The following is a 22,837-nucleotide window of genomic DNA, read 5'->3' as shown; positions in this document are numbered from 1 at the left end:
TTAGGATCTCAAATTTATTTAAAGTCAGAACCAAGTTTGAAGGGTCATTCAACCCCTAAAAATAGAGTATAAAAACATAAACATGTTTGAAAAGCATGGGAATCAATTGAGCTAAAAAACAAATTAAAATGAGGTCGAATGAAGTCAAAACATCAATACTATGCACATCTATTACACCTAATGTCACATGTTATGACATGTGACATAAAGAAGGTTTGCCACGGCCAATGAGTCCATAAAAGCATAAAAGTATGGGAATCAATTGAGCTTAAAAACAAATTAAAATAAGGTCGAATGAAGTCAAAACATCAATACTATGCACATCCATTGCACGTAATGTCACGTGTTATGGCACGTGTTTGGCATTTGTCATGACAAGTGTTGGTGAGACTTTTTGAAATTTAGGATGGTTGTAGGGACTTAATAGTAATTTTATTAATAATAATTGTATAAGTATTAGTCACAAATAAATAAGCAACTATTTAAACATTAACAAGTAATCACATGTTAGTAACAAGTGAGATGAATATTCATTTAGTTGTATTTCCCGTTTAGCTATGTTTTTGATTAACTTAATAGGGATAATTAGATCTTTCCCTCCTAAATTTTATTTTTAGTCAAGTGTTAAGATGTAATGATATTTTAAAATTATAAGGTCTTTCTTTTCTATTAAAAAACTATAGGAGTTCTTATGTGATATTTTCCCTATTTTTAGTGACATAATTTTGAGTTTATAATTAATTTTAAAATGTGTAAAAATATTTAAATATTTTTAAAAAATAATTTTGAGTTTATAATTGAATATAAATAAATTTTATTAATAATCAATTCTATCTAATATTTCAAATAAAAAGAAAAGAATCTTTCTCATGGAGAAGGAACACACTTAACGCATCAAGCGAAAAACCCATAGATAAACTTTCCTTTTTTTCCCACTTAAACAGAGTGTCAGTCCAAGAAAATGAAGGATTAAACACAAAACGCGACGTCTTGGCCCAAAAAAACACACAAACCACAATGGCATGATCCCTGTGGTGGTTGGCCCCAAAATATAAAAACAAAAGCGAGCTAAAATATCTGGTTTGGCCCATGAAATGAAATGCAATTGACAAAACCGAACCGATAAACTGCGGTCCGGTCTTTCCTGAATCAAGCGCCCGGAGCCGCGTCCTTCACCTTGCCTTGCAAATACCCGCCGTATTCCCTAGCGCAGTCCTTCACATGGCTCGCCGTGTCAAAAATCCGGGTCCTAGCATAGTCGATCCGGCCCGAACCGGGGGGGTTAAGCCCCCGGAAGTATCGGTACATCCATGAGAGTACAGCGACAACGACCACCCCAAATCCACACATGGACAAGAAACCCGCGGCGACGATGAACAGAACGGTTCCGACCGGGACCCATATTGGACTCGATACGATGATCAAAGGCGCAAAGAACATCAAACCCAGAACGGCACCGGCGACGGTTAGGCCCGTAAGGAGGAGCAAGACGGTTCCGGTGATTAAAAGCGTCAAGAGTCCTATCAGCTGGATGGAGTTCGGGGCATGCTCATGAAGTCTTTGAAGAAATGTGGATGAGTTATGGGAAGGAACTGTGGCTCTCTGATTGTGGACTGAACTTGCAGAAGTGTCAGCCATGATGGGGAGAGCTGAAGGTCTATGGAGAAAGGAAAAAGAGAGTGGTTAAAGTCAAAAAAAAAAACAGAGAGAGAGAGAGAGAATGTGTTAAGAGAAACGGATGGGGAAGGAAGGGCCCTGTATTGGGGACACGCAAGGGTACACGTGGAGGAGGGAATTCCTAGGTTTGACACCGAGACTCGTTCTTTCATCAAGGAGGGATTGGTGCGGGGATCAGCTGTGCTGTGGCGTAGTCAAGGATGGTAGCCCAGCAATTTGATCCAGCCATAGGTACTGTTCATGTGAAAGCTTCCTACGCTTGATTTTGGAACTTTGGTTTTGGAGAGTTCAGAGTTTCTAGGTACGAAACATAGGCTCAATTACAGCTGAAGAAACGGGTTGAATATGCAAACTAACCTGTTTAACTCATAAATTTTGATAAATTGAGTTGAAAAAATTAGATCATTTTTTAAAATAAAATGATGAGTTAAAATAAGCTGACTCGCAGGTTAGCCTATTTTAAAAAAAATAATTTATTTTTTTAATCATAATATATCTCTTTATAAATCTATAATAATGATTATATTTCTCAAATTTATAATTTATGAATCTCAATCATGTTCTTTACATTTAAAAGATAATGTAAATATTTTTTACAATTTATAAATAAAATTTTTATTATAATTTGTAAATTAATTATTTATTAATTTTTATAGAAATATTTTGAATATATATTATTTATTAATCTCATAAGATATATTGATTGAAATTATAAATATAAATTCATTGATAAAAATAATTTAGATTTATATTCAAATTTTATTTTTAAAAATAATATGAGAAAAATCATTATCTATATATATGATATGTTGATTATAATTTTTAAATAATTGTAAAAAATAAAATCACATTTTGTGGGTTGGCCCGCGAGCTCGCTAGCCCGTCAATGTGCAGGTTGGATTGAATTTTTTTAACTCGTTTATCTTAGCGGGCTAGCCCAACCTAACCCGCTAATGCGCTAACCTATGCGAGCTGGCCTGCAACCCATTTACACAACTTTAGGCTCAATAACTAAGGCCTTGTTTGATAGGCAAATGTTAACCTCTAGAAGTTCATGTTATTTCATCACATTTTTCTTAGATTCTAATCCATTTTAGTTCAATTGTATATATTTTTATTGCCCAAGTTAGGAAAATGTGCATTTTGTTTTGGGTTTGTGTTCTTGGCTTTAATTTGATATTTTTAGCCTAATTTCATGTTATTTTGATTAGAAGCGTTTCTGGAGCTTTGTGGATATTTTTGGAAGGCGTTTGGATGAAGAAATCAAGAGCTAATTGAATGATTTTCGTTAGCTATAAAAACAGTGCAAAACTGTCAAAGTCGTCCCAAAGTCGTGACTTTCGTTCACGACTTTCACCGCTGTCAGAAAAACGCTGCGTTTCATTTATCAGAAATTAGTTGGCTAGAATACATATAAGCTGAGAGCTCGACCCAGAACGCATTCTTCAGACTTTTTGACACTTTTAGAGCTTGGTTGTGCTAGGGTTTGGGCATTGGAAGAGTTAGGATCAAGAGATTGAAGCTTTGAAGACATTTGGAGCTCATTTTCTTTGGTTTTTCTATTCCTCTTCCATTTCCTCTCTTGTAATCTGAAATGGGTCCACTTATTTTGTATATTTATAGCTTGTGGATGATTATGAATAGCTAAACCCTTTGTTCTAGGATTATTTGGAACCCTTGTATGGATTAACACCATATTTCTCCTCTCTTTTTATGATTAATGATATATATGTGTTTATTTTACTCTTTCCTTAATGCTTCTACTTGATTGGCCACCATTTAGATGTTGGGTTCACTTAATTGATGCTTGAGAGGGTTAGGTTGAGTGTAGAACTTGGGTAAAATTGTGTAAGAACTTGATATTTGCATGTTGAATGGATGGTTTTGTTAGTATGATAGAGATATACTTGCTAGCCTTGCATAGCCACATTAGGGTTGGTATTTAAAATTGAGTTTTATTAATTGTAACAAGAGATTGGGCAATTAATTTAACTAAACACTTGTTTATGACTTGAGAGAGCTTGTCCAAGTATTTTTAGAACCCTAGGTTAGCACTTATTTTCATTAAAAGCATTTATGAGAAGAGGTAATTTTGGTATTATGAAATGCAAGAGGGACAATTAATCCTAGGTCTCAATTTGTGTTGAAAGTTTGTGAATCACTCACTTTCTTAATTTTCTCGTGTTAGTTTCATTTGCAAAACCATTTCACTTAACTTTGTGTAGCTCAACTTGATCAAATTTACTTAGTCTCTTGCTTGATCATTGTTTTTGAACAAATCCTCGAGGAAACAATACTTTACTTTCATTATATTACTTGCTACAATCCGTACACTTGCGGTGAGCAACAGCAAACTTCACTTCAAAAGAATTGGGATTGATAGTAAGTATAGGAGTAAGAATGATTTTTTAAAATTATATTTGAGATGGAGTAATATTTATAAGAAATATTTATTTTTATTTTATTTTACAATTAAATATAAATTGTAAAAAGATTATAATATCCCTTAAAATAGTTACTTTTATGCTGTTGCTGTTGTTGTTGTTGTTAGGGTTAAAGTGCATTTCTCCCCTTATTTCTTTCAAGGAACGTTGGGCCCATATATTAATAAGTATGTCATTTTTTTCCTAAATCATTTTTTAGAAGAATAAAAATTTTCCTCCATTAACAAATCATAATGGAGGAAAATGGTTGCTCCTTTAAAAAATTGTTTAGAAAAAAAAAATTCCACTTATTAATATAAAATACTCAGCACTCATCAAAAAAAAGTATACAAGGAAAAACATTGTACTTTAACCATAACAAAGATGCCCTCCATCCCTTATCTTGTTTTTTCATAAGCATAATTTCATGTCACGATGGATTCGTGGTCAAAATAAATCATATGATAGATTCAATCAAGTAGTCTCATTGGAATTCATCTCATTCTATGTTCTCACTTGGTGTTTAAATATAAACAAGACCAAAACTTATATATACTTATTATTATATATTTAATATGTTTTTATTCATTTAAATTAAAACATGTGAATTTTAATGTGTTAATAATATGAATAACAATAATTTAGTATAGAATAAATAATTTATAAAAGATATACATATCTTAATTTAATTAAAAATAAGTACTATAAATATATAAAGTTAAGTATATAAGTTTTTCCCTATAAATATATCCTTGTTATAAATGCTTAATCTTATTTCTAACTTAATTATATTCATTTCAAAAGGGACGAATTTTAAAATATGTCTTAAATATATCTAACATTCAGTTATTTTTTTCTTTTAGGAAAAAGTGTATTTTAGATTTCCTTATAATAAAGAGCAGAGGAGGGAGTATCAGGCTATCATGACTAGGTTTTATTTCTTCAATAATTTTCTCTGTCAAATTAAATGAAGATCAATGTAGAGTGGAAATTTTAATAAGAGAAAAATATTGTAATAATAATCTGAGTATAGTTGATCTGTTTTTCATCTTTATCGAAGAACCGACACTTTAACACATTAACACCTAATAATCTGATCATGTATCTTATAGAGCTCTGCTCTATAATAAATTCCTTAAAAAAAATGCAAGGAATGACAAACTTAGGGAAATATTGAGGTTTTGATATTATCAAGAACAAACACATGGCCCAAAATACACAAATTAATATCAACAACAATAATGTAAATAATTCTTAAATTATGATTCCCTATTTTGCAATTATCAATCTCATATACATATCATTAATCAAAATAACAGAGGCCAGTAGTTAGCAAGTAACATTTCTAAGCCTCTGATGCTTTTCCTCAATCCTAACTTCAGGTAGCTCTTAAAAATATTGAAGAGAAAAGAATAAGTACAATCACTCAATAATCAACGTTAATCTAGCTTATGTAAATGCATGTCAATTAATTATATCTAGGCATGAACTTATAACATAACATCATATAATTATAATAATCATCCATTTTTTACAACCACAATACTAACAATCATGTGACCGAAAATAATAAAAATGCAACATGCCACAATAATAGCAACCGTGTGACAATAAGATATCATAATATGCAAGGCCATAATAATACTAACCATTACCAAACATACAAGAAACAAGACACAAAACATGAATAATAACCGAGATTAATTAAATCCCTTATATATACTTACCATATCACAAGGGTTAAGAAGAACTTTAAGAAATTGGGATCCTAAAAAAAACCCTTTTAAAAAGCTGTTTGAGCTCAAATTATAGTTTAAAACAAATTACATAAGATAATGAAAGCATAGAAACTCATAACAACCTTAAAAAATGCCAATGGAATAGTTTGGCAAATTTTAGATTTTGTTTCGTTTGCCATGGCGCAAGCATCACCCGCCATAGCAAATGGCATAGAGGGATTACATCCTTCTTTGTGCATTGCGCCACGGTATGCCTGCCAACAACTGTCATCCTAGCACTCCAAGACTAACTTTCAGAACATGTTGTTTCGCTACCTAACATTCGATTTAAGCGACTCAAGTATCCACATATAGCTTTTAGAGCCACCTAACTATTGGCACTGATCTTATAATCAAACATTAAACCAATTGAAAGTTAGATGCCTAAATATAACATGGTCCATTTTCCTTCTAAAACAACAACCAAAATGTCCAAACTCACATACCAAGTGCCAATACCCGTGAACTACTTGAACTAACTCAAATGGATCATGAACAACTTGATTATACAGTTAAATCACAACAATAACATTCCACACAAGATTTAGCCATCAAAACTCTAAATTTAACATAATTCCAAGGAGTAACAACAATTCACAATAATCATCACTAAGATTATTCAAATACATAATTAACACTAAAACAACACTTGCTCTAATATCTCGATCCCTCACAACCATTACATCACAACTATAATATTCTAGATCGAGATACCCACAGTTTACAACAGAATTTCATGCAAGTGATCTAAAAATGACCCGTGGTCCTGAGTTGGCATATGTATAAATAAATTATCACAAACCAAAAGATAGAGGAAGGATTATATAATTACAAGTCCCCTCAATGTTCAATAGTACCTTCCTTCCTTATACTTCTATCGAAGCTTTCACCTGTAAAATATAACCACAAGGTGAGTTGACGACTCAGTAACCAAATAGTCTAAACAAACTACTCATGTTGAGAATAGTTAATGGGTATGTGAGGTGACATTTAAAACACATATAACAAATTACACACACACACACACACACACACACATATATATATATATAGCTATAAAATGATATGTTTTATCAACACACCGTCTTATACCTTCCTTATATCTTCATACTAAATCTGTGGACTGACTACTCAATAGAATTAAATCCATATGATTTGATTGGTTCAAACTTACCAATCATGAGAGGCAGCCTCGGTCAAGAGCACCTTCACCCATTATGGACCACAAATTCTCCCTATCCACGAATACTCAGGGTGTCAATGCCTAATTTATCTCACATAGTACTAGGACTTCTAAACAAATATATAATTGTGCACTGAGGCTTCCATGGTACTAGTATACTATATGAATTTTCAAACAATGTCCCCAACACCACACTAAGGTGAACTCCCACCCTCTTACAATAATTATGCCAAACACGTGCTTAATAATTCCACACATAACCATAACCTAGAATTTTCACTATAATAATCATTCCACCATAAACCATAGAATTTTATAAATACTTATACTTGAATATAGGATTTAGTCTTCAAAACCATAATGTTGAAAACATGATTTTCCATTTCACTTCACATGAAGTTTCTAAATTATAATTATTTCATATTAATACTATGCTAGTACAAACAAGAGTATTAACTTTAATAATTATCAAACAACCATCCAAACATACAAATAAAAAGTTTAAAAAATCTAGTTACCTCAACCCTTTTGTCATTAAAAGGGTTATCGTAGTCAATCAATGACCCCACATATGTCCACTAGTGTAATAACGCCTGATTAATATTCAATTTACAAGATTAAACATTTAATCATCAATTCACACACTAATTAACCCCTTAATTTAACATCACCAACTCTCCCAACACATTCCATTAATCTCAATTAGCACCCAAACACTCTAATAACACCAATCTTCTATCCACATTGCTCTTAAACTCTCAAATTCTACTTAGGGTTCATTCAAATCCTAACCAAAAACTCCAAATCACTATACAATCCAATATCCTAAGTTTAAAAGCTTGATTTAATTCTTCAAAACTTTAACTAAGGCAATGGGTTAGGTTACAACCTAAAAAGAGACAAAACCAAGCCCCATCCCGTACCTAAATTCATCAAAAATTATAAAAGAGGAAGGGGAGGAATAGGAAGGTTATCAAATGATGATTCTTGCTCAAAATACCCTTGAAATGCTCTCAAGGTCATGCCCTAGCACCCACAAGTTCTTCCTTTGTCGCTCCTCTCGATTTTTTTCTTTTTCCTCTCTCAAATCAGATGCGTTCCACATCTAGTTTAAGCCAAAATTTGGCTGTGCACCATGGCATATGGCACAACAAGTGCTATCTGCCATTTTGACCTCTCACTCAAACCCAGTGGATCCGTACACTATTTTAGCTCATTTTCAAGACTGTCTAAAGGTTTAAAAACCTTATTAGTGTCTCAAAAACTATTAATTTACAAATCACTCATTTTGACTAATTTGCCCTCCTAGATACTTGAAGTTTTAAAGTTTGAAATCTAGGATATTATAACTTCGCTCTAAACCCAATCCTCAAGCTGTAACCATAATCTAATAGGCCCATTAGCCCTCTATAATCATTAATTAAATTTAAATCATTAATAATTTACTTAATTATCCTCATTTAGCTTAATTAATTAGGGGTTACATTTTTGGGATGTGATATGACATCCTTTAAAAGTATAAAAGGTCAACACCTAAACTGCCAAGTTTACAAATAGGGTTGCATGCTAGTAATAAATGTAGTCTAATAGTACAATCTTTAATACTAGCAATAATAAGTATTCAAATACACAAATAAAATAACTAGAGACTTCACTTTAAAAGTTACACATCTCTAGTCTCTGGTACTTCTTCCTTAGCCATACACTTAGCGTCAACTAGAAAAATGTTAACAAATGAGAGTGAGATCATACAACTTCAATAACCAAAGCACATAAATTTAGGTATATAAAAGTGTGGCAAATACAAGTACATAAGGCAAAGATTCATATTTAACATTCCATTAACAACAACAATAACAACAAGCCTTTATCCCACTAGGTGTGATCGATTATATGGATTGCAAGATGTTATTGTGCTCTATCATTTAACATTCTATTAACACTTAACATAAAACATAACATTATTAATCACTAATCACATGACATATAATTCAATGATGACCATTATGCATGATCAAATATATTCCATCCTTAGTCTTCTACTTGTATCTTTTGATTTGAATCCATGGGTTATTAGATCGTATAATACTAATCTATATGACTAGATTAGACCCACTTTTTAATTGTGAGGGTTACCTAGGCAAGGAACCTACTCCTTGCTCTCAGACCATGAATTCTCCCTTCTTGAACTACCAAGATGTCATAATTGCCTAACTCACACCATCCCCTATAAGAAATCGGTGATCAAAGGTAGCTTGCTCACTTGTCATTTCTAAGGGATAATGAACATAAATGTACTGCAATTAAATATGCTAACCACCATGTGCATATATCAACAGAAGCTACACCATGTGGAATTTCTATATCACCCTTACTCACTTGAGTGAACTCTTACCCATCCATGATTATGTATCATGTTCATGTTACTCAATGGCATGTAATAAATACAAACTTAACTAACTTATCTCATAATCAAGTGTATGTTATTAAGTAAAGAATATATAATCAATAATTATCTCATGCCAAAAATCATATATTCACATTTACTTTAATATCAAGCATTCATTTATTCACATACCTACATGCTCACACAAATCTATCATCACATCATGTTTAATAACCACATTAAAATGCATTCAATCATACAATACAACTCATGCTCTCATCACATTTTAGCATGGTACAATCACATAACCCAAATCAAATCAACCATTCCATTTCATCATTGAACAAGCTCATGATTATGCAATATCTTGATCTTTAGATAACAAATAAATTGTTAAATTTGGGTTTTTATTGAGGATTTAGAATTAAGATTTTATATTGTTTTGAGGTTTTAAACTAAGAAATGAGTTTGTATTCAAGATTATTTGAGGTTAATTACATGTTTAAGAATTTAGTTGTGGATCAAATTAGGTTTAAAGTCATATAAGATATGTTTATTATGATATAATTTAAGGATAAAAAATAATTGTATATATTTCAAAAATAGTATATATATATATATATATATATAATTTAAATAAAAAATGGGACAAATTTTGGTTGTGGACCAACCACCAAAACTGTGCCTTTTTTTTTACAAAAATAATACAATAATAAATAAATAATAACATAATAAAATAATAATAATCATGACTGTGGAACCCATGTCATTTTATAAATGTGGGAGAATTTCAAATGAGAATAACCCTCCGTTTGGATAGAAAGAAAAGTTGAAAAAAAAATGAAAAAATAAAATGGAGAAAAGAGAAAACTGAAAAGAAAATATTATTACTCATTGTCTTTGAATGAAAAAGAGAAAATAAAAAAGAAAATAAATGAATAAATATCATAATGATTATAATACCTTTATATTAGTATATATCATATCTAATGTAATATTTAATATGTTATATATTTTTTTAAAAAATAATTTTTCATTCAAGTATTTGTGCTCTGAATTTTGTTAAGTCCATTTAAAGTAGCCCAAATATTCCCCAATATTAAAATGATTATTTTACAGAATCCTGCTTTAATTTTTTTTTAAAATTTATTCAAGCAAGCTTGAATTATTGGCTCCATCTTATATTATGGTGTTTTTGGATTTCAACTAAATAAAATTGATTATGGTAAAAGTAATTGATATAGTTAATTTTGATTATAATAGATTGTGTATGTTTGAATGTTATTTTTTAAAATTAATTTTAATAAAATTAAAGATATTTAGATAATTTTAAGAAAAATTAATTTTAGACACGTAAATTAAAATAAAAAACATTTTCTTTTATAATGTAAATATTGATAAATTATTAACAAAATGATACGTGTCTGATTCTTGAACACACGAACGTCATATATTTTTTAAGCTACAAATTTCTCCTAAAAAACTAATCTAAACATCCTCAAACTCAAGCAATGGATAACTTTTCCAGTTGTTTTAATAAAATGAATTCGAGCATGACTTATTTGCCGAGCTCAAAAAAAACCAACCGATAGGACTATTAAAAATGCGCGCATGCGCACGTAATGAGAAAGGCTTAGACTAACAGGAAATTTCCTTCAAGATTCAATTTCAGGGACATGAATTAACAGGCACTTAACCTGAATATGAGGATGAGTATTGGACAATAGTGCTACGGATGCTCATTGATAATGCTCTTCAATCAAGCTGGATCCAAAAGAACATCAAGGAATGGAATATATCTCTATCTCATGTATACAAGTAACTTCGGTATCACATCAAGTGCACAGAAAATCATATTTACATATTTTATATCAGGAGAACAAGAAGTTGGGAATACAAGTTCCCTGAAAGCACAAGAACTGACAGAAATCTATACATACAGAAGAACAGGAATAGCCTGCCGTTAGATAGGATCTGGTTCCCTGAATCCCAAGTTCTGCAAGATTGCCTAAACAACTAACAAAGAAACTAAATCAAAGTGATTTTATCAAAGCATAAAAGCAGTTAGAAATATAGCACACAGAATACAGGTTGGTTTTGACGACAGTAACATAAATTTAGAAATGGAAGGCCCCATGCCATAGAATAAAGGGGATTTATTATTTGAAGAGTTGGTTGATAGCAGAGCAAAACGACATCGTGCCATTTATGTTGTTGTCTCACATTGGATGGCATGGAATACCTGAGTCTTCCCATAAACTCACAGACTTCAGGTTCCTAACAAATCAGTTTTTTGTGAGATAATCTATGCACAGTGATAACTTTAACAAGGGCCTGATTGTGTAGCTTGTTCAACTACAGAAAACAACCCAATTTGAGAAGTAAACACCAGAACAAAAACAAGCCCTTTAACAGTATATGCCTGTCTAGATTTTTGCATCTTGGCTTAGGAGCTTCCAGAACTCCATTTTAAAGCTCAATTCAATCAGGCAAAGAATAAATCACAACAAAGCCAAAATGGTTTGAGCACTATTTGGAATTCTGCCCCATAATTAAAATCACACTGCAAACAAAAATCGGATCATCCTTTTATCAGGAATTCAAAACCTTACCAAAATGAATAGCATAGGAAGGGAGCTTATTTGTTCCTGCTCAGTTCTGTCCTCGAGATGACTTTTTCTTTTGTGCAGTGAAAAGAAATCAACAACAAAATTTTTGATAAACAGTACATGGTCACCAACAGATCATGAGAAGTCGAGGTCATTCACGGAGTGGCGGAGATAATAGATTAGAATTTTTGATAAAACAGATTATTGCATCCTCATCTTAGCAACATCGTTTAAACTTTAGATCATTATTAAGTTGACAACGTTGACACTTCTCGCTATGTGAACACCTTATGGTTCCAAGAGATAGTCCCATTTAGCTGAAGAATTGCCAAAGATATGACGCACTATTATTCAACCTACTGCAAAAGCATAGAAGGTATTGCTTCTGTTAAATCTTTGTAAAAATAATTTCAACTATAAAAAGATTAAAATACTCTTTATTTATTTTGCAGAATCACTAATTATTAATTTTTTTATTTCACTTATTAATTTATTAATATGAGTTACAAATTACATGAGTTAGCATGTTAATAAGTATATAACACTTGACATCAGTTGTTTAATCATAAGCAACCACATCAGTTGTTAAGTTGCTAATTTCACTTGTTAATTTACTAACATTAGTTATAAATTATTGATAGGTCTTGTAATTTACAGCTGATGTTAATAAATTAACAAGTGAAATTAGCAAATTAACAACTAATGCCACTACTTGTTTAACAAACAGATGTAATTTATAAGTGATATTGATGAATTAACGAGTGAAGTAAAAAAATTAACAACTAATGATTCTACATAATAAATGAAGGATGCTTTTATCTTTTCACATTTACAACTTTTTTCATTTTTATCTCCTTGAACTGAATTAAAATTTTAAACTTTTTTAAAATAGTAATTATGCCACATCCCTAATTCTTATTTAAAATTCTCTCTATAAATAAACCCTCCTCCCTTCCTCCTATTTCATTTTCGTGCAGCACAGCATTCTCTTCTTCCCCAGCGTCGTCTAGGTAAGGTTTTAACATTTGAGCTCATTTTGATACTTATAATCACTCATATTCCCAAAATTTTCTTCCTAAATATTTCTTAAATAACAATAGCTTTTTAATGATAGAAATGTTTTATGGAGTAGAGAAAATCTAAGGATTAAGAATTTTTTAAAGGATAGTTAATATGAAGTTATGATAATTTAAAAATAAATGTTAAGATTGTTGGAGTTGTAATAAATGCTATAGAATATTTCTTTAAGTATTAAATATTTATTTGAATATAAATAAATATTTTTAAGGCTATGGAATGATGATTAAAGGCTTGAGGATAATTTGTAAATTTTTAATTTATTTTTAGATGAATTTTTTAAAAATAGATTGATGAAAATTTTGATCTTATGAGTAATTTGAGGCTTAAATAGAGTTTATAAGGATATGAGAATTTTTTTTTTTGGAAAAAGTTAAAGTAGGTACTAACCTTGATTTGTCATTTAGTGTGGGTTATGTCTAAACTTTCTGACTCTATAAGTAGAGTTAAAGGAGAATGACAGAGAGGTTTCAAGAGGATCTATTAATTTAAATTAGGTTACAAGTGCTAAATTTTAAGAATTTACAATGTTGTCTCTTAATTTTATAACTTTATTATGATAAATTTATAATTTATTTTTTAAATTTTAACATGGTTGAAGAATAAATAAATTTATTTTTCTTAATTTGAAATACAAGTTGTAAATTCATTACAATAAAGTTGTAAAATTGAGAGCCAAACTTGCAAATTCCTGAAATTTCATACTTAGGACTTAATTTGAATTAATTGATCCCTTTACGACCTCTATATCATTCTTCTTTAGAGTTAATTGTTGTTAATAATTATGAAATTAATATTATAAATGTATTATTAAATTGATGTATAGATTGTGTTGACCAAATGAGTGGAGGACATGGTGTTGTAAAGGAAAACACGTTGTCTAAGATATAAGGTAACCATTATTAATATATGGTGGTGTATGTGTATGAGGTTAATTGTATGTTTATTTTGTTGTTTGGAAAACCTTTATTTTTTTTTTGTTGAGAAATAATATACATATGTATATTTTTATTCAAAAATAATTGTCGGGTAAGATTTATATTTATAAATTTTTTGTGAATATTAACATTGCTAAAAACATGAGATAAATTGTATGATTGATATAAAGAATATGTCAAATGATTTTTGTTCTGTTGTTGTAAGTGGATAACTTGTTAGAATGTATTGAAAATTATTTGGTAGGGATTTTGTTTTATTGAATTATAACATGGTAAGTCCTTATTGAATTCAATAAGTAGCTTGTAACTTGATCCAACTCACTCTTAACTGAGTGATTTGGCATGTCATAAGAAGGGATATAAGGTGTAATCATGAAAATTAAATATTTGTTTCGTTTATTTGAAAATAATTGTTTAGATAAGTGTTTTATTTGCTCACTTAGTAATTGCATGATTAACCGCCTCATGTGCATTGTTGCATATTAATTTTAGTTACTAGGATTTTTAAGTCTTATTCTTTATGGTTATTAAATTTTATAAGAACAAGTTTGGTCGGAGAAGTACATGAGGTGTGATTTAGTATATGAGACACTATTTTTTAATTTAGCATCTTTATTTTAATTTGATGATGCGTGAATCAGTATATAAGACACTATTTTTTAACTTAGCATCTTTATTTTAATTTGATGATGTATATTTTGGCAACCTGTGATGGATATATATATATATATATATATTATTACATCTTTATGCCATGAGTATTTTATTTGTCCCTCATGGTTTTGCTATTTGTAAAGTAATATTATGATCAAGTGTACCCCTATGTAGTAGTTTTGTTTGGGTGGTAACTAGTATTTGGAAAAATGGTATTTAGACTCAAGTGAGGTATTGATAATAAAAATATATGTTTGTAAAGTATTGGATACCCAACTATGGTATTGAAATTGTAACAAAAGTGTATACTTATAGTATTTAGTAAGTATTTTCTTTATAAAATGATAATTTGTTGTTTTGAAATTTGTCATCCTAAGTGCCATGTTTCTTACTTGTTTGTGATTTCAGAAATCTCAATAATTTTCAAATATTGGATTTGGAAAGGGGATCCCTATGATTAATTCTTTAAAAAATGAAATGTTTATTAAGTACAATTTGAGTAACAATTCTTTTTTCTATCATGATAAAAGTTTTAAGTTAATAAATTTTTTTATTAAATTATTAATTTGCAAAAAATAAGTTTGAAAATTTAAGTTGTTACAAACTAAATATCACATAATTCTTAATAATTAATACTAACATGCTTACATATTCATATCATCAGATTCATGACAATCAATATTATATAATTCATATAATTGCAATAGCAATTATCTATAAGAATTTAACTCTAATTACCTCTGCCACTGGGTTATTACCCTAAGATATATTTTACATTCCAAAGGAGCTTCCCAATTAGCCTAATAAGCTTTGAAGCATTTAATCTACATATTAAGATTAACAAATAGCATTAATAATTAATTATCATTAATTAATTTTAATCATAGTTCAGGCCTTAAAGACTCATTAAACATACTTAACTAAAACCAATCCCAAAACTCACTTCTATTTATTTAACTCATATTAAGCTTAATAAATATTATTAGCTAATTTTATTAGCTTAAACTTATTTAATTAGTATTGGGGTTAACTTTAAAGTTTAAACCCATCATTAGCAAGTTTAACTATTGCTATTAACAAAACCTAATGGCTAGAAGTATAGAAAATCTTTATCAGAATTCATTGAAAACATTAGAGTGATGAAACAAGGCTGCAATAATTGGATAGCAACACCACACCCCCAAAAACTCATGAGAAAACACATAAAAAGAGAAAGGAGAACATAGAAGAAGTTTACTTGGTGATTTGAAAGTTTTTGGACATCTTGAATGCATATTTACACCAAAATTTGGTAGAGCCTCCTTATTTCTCTCACTCATTCTCCAACTTTAACTAAGCTCTTTTCTAAATCCCATAGACGGCTCAATGAATTCAATTGGTCATTCTAACTCCCTCATCAACCCCTAGTTAACTTAATTAATTAATTAAACTATTCAATTAATTAATTTAACTCTTGAATTAAATTTTGATATTACAACCATCATCTTAAAAAAAAAAAAGCTTTTGTATCGAGTTCATTTTGCTCTTCAAACCCTACTTATAACTTTCTTAAGATTTATAACTTTTTTTTTTTGTGAAGAGATTTATGACTTTACACATCATAAGATTACATTCTTACATTTTTATAATTAAAAATATAATTTTTATTCTTTTATTACATTTAAAATTTATTTTTTAAAAGGAAAATATAATTTTTGCAATTTAAGAATACCGAATACACCTTGAAAATATTTTTTAAAATTATAAAAAATAATATTTTAATATTTCAAGGATATATATATATATAAAATATTGGTGAACATCATGTATCAAATAAGATACCGTACGGTACGTGAAACAGTATTGTTAATCATGGCTGATTATATGATATTATGGCAAGAAGACTACCCTCGGTTCAATCTCGATTACTTGCGCCCACAGCAAGCACCGGGACTGAGCGAATAATAGGGTAATGGATATGTTATTGGGGATGCAATGAAGAAACCCTAACATTGGAATCGAAAATGGCATCGGAATCCTGTTCATGCTGCCGCATCCAAAATTCTGCGTTGTCTAAAGGATGGTGATCGACACATTGATCCCATGGAAGGACGACGTGTCCCCCGGACGGTGATCGGCCCAAAAGTCAGGCAGGTGGGTTTTTTTTGCTCCCACCGCCCCACAACCATCGCGCGTCGAGCCCGACCCGGTTGATTCGGATTCACCGCCACTCTTAGACTCTCCGGTCAGTAACTCGCTCTCTCCGGTGATGATACTGCCTCCGCGTCATCTTTCCGATAGAACTGCGGCCGTGCCAGTTCCTGAGCAGGGTTTCGCCGGCAGGCATCCGGAGACTTTATACAGATTGGAAGCTATAATCCCTCTTTGTCCCTGCTTGGAACTTTGCCGGCAGGCTCACCTTCAAGTCGGGTCGTATTTGGCGATGGAGAATTCTCTGAGGACTCCTCTAACGTAGGTTGGTTTCGTCGCAGCAGTTCAGGAAAGTTTGCTTCGAGTTTCCCGAGAGGAGGGTTTGATATGTCCTCCTTTAAGCACCGGGAAAATTTAGTGGGGGATAACTTCACTATGGGAGGGAAACTGGAAAAATCCGCCGGTGGCCCTGGTAACGATTTATTACACATACGCATAATTTACGAGTTTACATGCTTGTTGACAACGTTGCGATGGGGCATAACTGCATCTCGTTGCTGGTGACTGCTGAAGCGTGGCTAGACTGAAGCTGAGTACAAGTTGGTAGTGTTAAATATTGTATTTTATAATCATTATCTGACTTCGTATGATCCACTTCTTCTACTCAGTAGTAGAGGGCGAGGTTAACCTCTATAGAGTTTACAGAGTAAATATGAATTGTCAAAATATAGTATATTGTAACCTGATTTTCAAGTTCATTATTGGGACTATGAAGATGTTGGCTTTGAAGGCCGACACTAGTAATGATTTGCACGATTTTCTTCGTATAATTGCAGTGCTGGTTGCTATTTCCTGTATATATGCTTTATTTCTGATTGATAACTGATTTTACCCTGAAAAGTACTTCCTGTGTCATTCTGTCTTTTCCATTTGCATTGTAACGGAAAAAACTTCTGCAGAAAAGGGGGAAGAGGTTGCCAAAGAAGTACTGCATGATCCGTCATCACTTTTAGAGCCGTTGAAAACTAAAACTACAAAGGCTGAGAGACGGGCCTTACAGGAGGCACAGCGAGCCGCCAAAGCTGCTTCCAAAGGTTCAAATGTGAAACTTTCTACCTTTGGATGAATGTTCTGATATGCAATTTGTAATTGGTATCAAGATGATACAACTTACTCTGCCTACTTCTATGCTGTCCTGGGCACCTATTGGCTTTTTGGAATTGGATATATGCTAGCAGTCTGTATCTTTCTTTCTTAAATACTGAAACATGATGAAATCGAGTGAAGATGTTATGAATTCATTATAGTCCTATCATTTTGGCCATGAAATAACAAATATCAGTTTGAGTCTGCTAGTAGATGGTTTTTAAGGTCTTGGATATCTAACATTTGTTTTTAAGCACAGATATTCTGATATAGTACATGGGTAATTTCATTGCTTTGTTTTTATCATCGGTTGTCTTTTTTTTTTTTTTTTTTTTTTGACGCAGAAAGTCTTTGTACTTGACTGCCCTTCATATGTTTCCAATAGCCTGTGCTCATGATTTATGCTTTTGATTGGTGATATGTTTTCAGCTGAGGGAGGTAAAGTGGTTGCTAAATCCAACAGAGCAGCCCCTGCCAAATATTCAAAGGAGTCTTTACAAAAGAAAGATGGACCTCCAGCTGCATCGCCTATGTCTACTAACAGGAAAGCAAGTAATCATCCCATTGAGAAAGAAAAGAAGAAAGATTTGCCTCCTCCACGAATGCAATTTGATGACAAAAACCGAGTGGAGAAGGCTAAAAGACATGCAGTAGTCTATCAAACTGAGGCTAGAAACAGAGTTGAGTTATTTCGGCACTTGCCGCAATATGAATATGAGAATCAACTTCATAATCTTCAATTAAAGCTTTTCCAACTTGATTCAGTGCATCCAGCTGTGTTCAAGGTATGATTTTGGGAAATTCTCAAGGTTGGTTCAAAAATTATTTTACCTAGATCTGTTAGTAAACTGGGTCATTTATTTGATGATGAATACAAACGTGAAAGGTGAGGGTTAAAATTTATTTTGCTTGTTTAATAGTCCACAGTTTGTGCTATTTTTACTTTGCATTGTTGTGCTTAAATTAATTATAGCTATTTCATGTTGATTATTTATTTTATTTTATGCTTATTATTGTTGTTTCACATTATTATGATTTTTTATGCCTAGAAGGGATTTTTAATGAGAATTCATGCTTGTTTATCATGAATTAGTACATATATTACCGACCATGCATAAAGGGAAAAAAGTAGGGTACATGTTCTGGTATGACATCTGGTGCTCTGGAATCTCTTTCTGACTATCTAAGTGTACCCTTTTTTCTCAAGTTGTTTTTGTTTGTTTGGATACTGTTATGAGCTCCAGCATCAATATTTGTGGTTTTGACATGAAAGTTTTTTAGAACTTTGAACTGCTGAGGGAGTTCTTTAATCTCAAATGTACGTTAGACGTATGCCAATAATCATATGACAAATAGTGCTGATCTGCTAGTTTTATCTTCAGGTTGGATCACATTATTTGGCGGGAGATATATTTGGGGGTAATGCTCGTTGTATTGCAATGCTAAGAGCATTTCAGGGAGCCATTAAGGACTACAGAACACCATGTGATAAGACCCTTGATAGGGATTTAACTGCAAAAATCAGCAGTTATGTTTCCTTTTTCCTCAGTGTAGACCTCTTTCCATTAGCATGGGAAATGCGATTAGGGTTGTAAAGAGCCGAATTGCCAAGTTGCCTTCAAGTTTTCCTGAATCTGAGGCAAAAGCAACTCTTTGTTCTGATATTGATCGGTTTATCAATGAAAAGATTGTTCTTGCTGATAAGGTGATTGTTGGGCATGCTGCTATGAAGATTCGAGATGGAGATGTTGTTCTTACGTATGGATCATCATGTGTTGTTGAGATGACTCTTTTACATGCCTATGAGCTTGGAAAACAATTCCGTGTTGTGTTGGTAGACTCACAACCAAAGCTTGAAGGCCAGTCCTTACTTCATAGATTGGTGGCTAAGGGGCTCACTTGCACATATACTCATATAAATGCTATTTCTTATATCATGCATGAAGTTACTCGTGTTTTTGTGGGAGCCTCAGGAGTTCTTTCTAATGGAACTGTATATTCAAGGGTTGGAACTGCTTGTGTTGCAATGATGGCTCATGCATTTCGTGTTCCTGTTTTGATATGTTGCGAAGCATACAAGTTTCATGAAAGAGTGCTACTTGACTCAATATGTTCCAACGAACTAGGTAGTTCAGAACAATCGAAACTAATACTCCCTCTATTCAAAATTATGAGGCACTTTTTGAAAGATATCATGTTTAAAAATATAAGGTATTTTGGTGTTTCCAAGTAGCAACTAATGAGGCTTTTTCAAAAATGCTCTTTAATGAATATTTGAAATTAATGAGGTTTTTATTTTATTTCTGATTAAGTGACTTTATTAAATAAAGGTGGACATAGAAAGAGTAGCTAGTTTTTAATGATGTTAACTATTTTCTTGAGGGTGAAAGTTAGTTAAAAATGCTTTATGATTTTGTGCAGAGGGAGTATGAAGTTGTAAAAGTTGGACATTTTCTTGTTCATTTACTTTCTGCTCTGCAATCCACGATCAATGCTTGAAAAAGAATTAGAAACTGGATTTGAGCTAGTTTTAAATTGCTTGCAGGTAACAAGGAAGCTGTTGCCAGGGTTCCTGGGAGAATGGATTTAAGTTATTTGGACAATTGGACAAGTAAAGACGATATGCAGATTCTGAATTTAATGTAAGGTCTTCGGTATTCTATTTATGAAAACACCCTTCTCTGTCCGTAAAAAGGCTGGTGTTGACTTTGATTTTTATTGACAGGTATGATGCTACCCCTTCAGATTATGTCTCTTTGATTGTTACGGATTATGGCATGGTAAGTTGGTTTGTGCTTAAACTTCGACAATGGTATATTTTGGGCGAGCACTCTGTTTACAAGGCCTATGTACTATAGGATTAATTTTATCAAAAATTTTAGTAGTTTTCCAAAATTACAATAATGGTGCATTTGGATATATGAGAATTTGAATTTGGATTTGAATCAAATTTTCTATTTGGATACATTAAAGTTTTTGGAAATCTATATTTTATTATAATTTCTTTGTAATTTCAAATTTTATTTAGACTAGAGTTATTTGAAATTTTACCTACATCAACACTCTCACTTTCTTCACATATTTATTATTGATACCTTTGTTAGTCTTGCCAATTCTTTTATTTCTCATTTTCATTTCTCATCGACTGAAAAATAGAGGTATGCTTGTCATTTTCAATTTTCTGTTTCTGCTTTGAATTCCAGTTTATCTCTCTTTCACCCTTAAAAGTTTTTGTGCTATGCAAACAAAGTATTTTAAAAATATGGATTTTAAATGTGAGATTTTAAATTTTAAATTTATTGATCCAAATATTACCCAAGTAAATTCTTTCTCTGCATGAGAGCCATTATAATATGTTTCCAATACAATGGATGCAATCATTAATTATAGAATATTTCAATTCCTGATGAATGTCATTATTAGAAAAATATTTAATGCTTTGTAAAATTTGCAATATAACAGATAAAAGCTATTACCATTGGGTTACATTATAGTTGGAAACTCGGAATCAGGAAAGTTAATGTTATCTCAAACTGTGTCAATGCTTTAGGTATGATTTTGAGGGATCCCCTGCAGAATGATCTCTATTGAGATATTATTCAGGAAGCTAGAATGATTCTAGGTAGAGATTGGATTGTTAGCTTTAAGCCTAGGGATCTTGTCAAACATGTTGATGCTCTTGCTAAGTTTACTCAGGCTTTAACCTTGGAGGAATATTTCTTTAACGATCCTCCTTATCCAGGAAGAGGAGGTAGGGGAGAGAAATGGTCTATTTGATGTACCTTGGGTTTGTAATCTTTTGCTATGAATGAATCATATTCTCATTAAAAAAAAAAAGTGCAAAATAACGCGTGTCAAGGACCAAGAAATTCTTATAGAATGTGACTTGTAATAGGGATTAGGAGTGCCCCTTATCATATTAGATCTGATTCTAAAGTTTGTTTTCCTTTGAAAGAAGTCTTATTTTCCTCTTGTTGGAGGCTAATATCTCTTCTTTTTATATTTATTCTTCCTGCTGCAGGTTCCTCCTACAAGTGTCCCCGCTATTGTACGTGAATATGGAAGAGAATACTCGTTGATATAAAGAAGGCCATGACTGAAATGATTTTAAGGGAGAATGACAATTGAAGGCCTTATTAAAAAGTTTATGTCAAATAAGAATATATTAATTGTGAAAAGTTATAAAAATTCCAAGTTTGAGCTGTAAAAATTTAAGGCTTAGGAAGTGACTAGGTTCTTATTTGACATTCAAGTGTCTAATTAAATTCTGGGTTGTTATTCTTCTTTTGATTAATGAATGATAATTTTCTATGCACTGTGAAGTTTAATTTGCAGACTGAAATATTTTGTTGCCTTCCCTGGCAGTTTGGGAAGATGCGCGAGGGTCCAGGTCCTCTCCGTTCTCTTTTTTCTTTTCTTTTCTTTTCGTCATCTCATTTACACTTTTAAATAATTAAATAAATGGTTTAAATTTAATTATTTTTTACCCAAAAAATTTAATTGTTTTATAAAATAATTATCAGAAAATAAATAAATAAATTTAATCTGTTAAAGACTTAAGGTTTGACTTGCACACGGTTCATAATTGTTAATTTTTTATTTATTTTATTGCAGTTATACATTATGTAAGTTGAATTTTGACAATTTAAAATTATTTGTTTATTTTACTAGGGGCTGCTTGATTCATTCAGTTGAGTTAAATCAATTTATTTTTATAATTTTAAATTTGAGTTTTAAAATATGCACTTAAGTTAAATAAATATAGCAAAGTGATTCTTAGGATATTTGTGAGATTGTTGCTAATAATAACGATTTCACAAAGCAAAAGTTTGGATT

The 22,837-nt window shown here is 31.4% G+C and overlaps 2 protein-coding genes and 1 pseudogene across 3 annotated transcripts in view; 2 read left to right on the top strand and 1 right to left on the bottom strand.

Annotated features, from left to right (window-relative positions):
* Positions 1–3,420, top strand: part of LOC129307779 (uncharacterized) — a 35,116-nt gene extending 31,696 nt beyond the window's left edge. Inside the window, exon 15 of one of the 2 annotated variants that reach the window (XM_054948684.1) lies at positions 2,892–3,420. The gene's annotated coding sequence lies outside the window, so the exon portion shown is untranslated. Of the gene's footprint in view, positions 1–2,888 lie in introns of both variants that reach the window. The other variant, XM_054948685.1, reaches the window with a different exon arrangement.
* Positions 904–1,712, bottom strand: LOC129307780 (oleosin G). The gene has a single exon (XM_054948686.1). The coding sequence runs from the start codon at positions 1,636–1,638 to the stop codon at positions 1,150–1,152; it is 489 nt and encodes a 162-aa protein (XP_054804661.1). The 5' UTR covers positions 1,639–1,712; the 3' UTR covers positions 904–1,149.
* Positions 3,421–16,583: 13,163 nt separating the features above from the next.
* On the top strand, positions 16,584–22,323 carry LOC129309211 (uncharacterized; annotated as a pseudogene).
* The last annotated feature ends 514 nt before the right edge of the window (positions 22,324–22,837 follow it).

Source organism: Prosopis cineraria, unplaced genomic scaffold (assembly GCF_029017545.1).
Source record: "Prosopis cineraria cultivar Desert tree isolate PC_DT_omini unplaced genomic scaffold, ASM2901754v1 PC4, whole genome shotgun sequence".
NCBI classification, from domain to species: Eukaryota; Viridiplantae; Streptophyta; class Magnoliopsida; order Fabales; family Fabaceae; genus Prosopis; species Prosopis cineraria.
The sequence above is the reverse complement of the archived record's forward strand: the minus strand, read 5'-3'. Positions and strand labels throughout refer to the sequence as shown.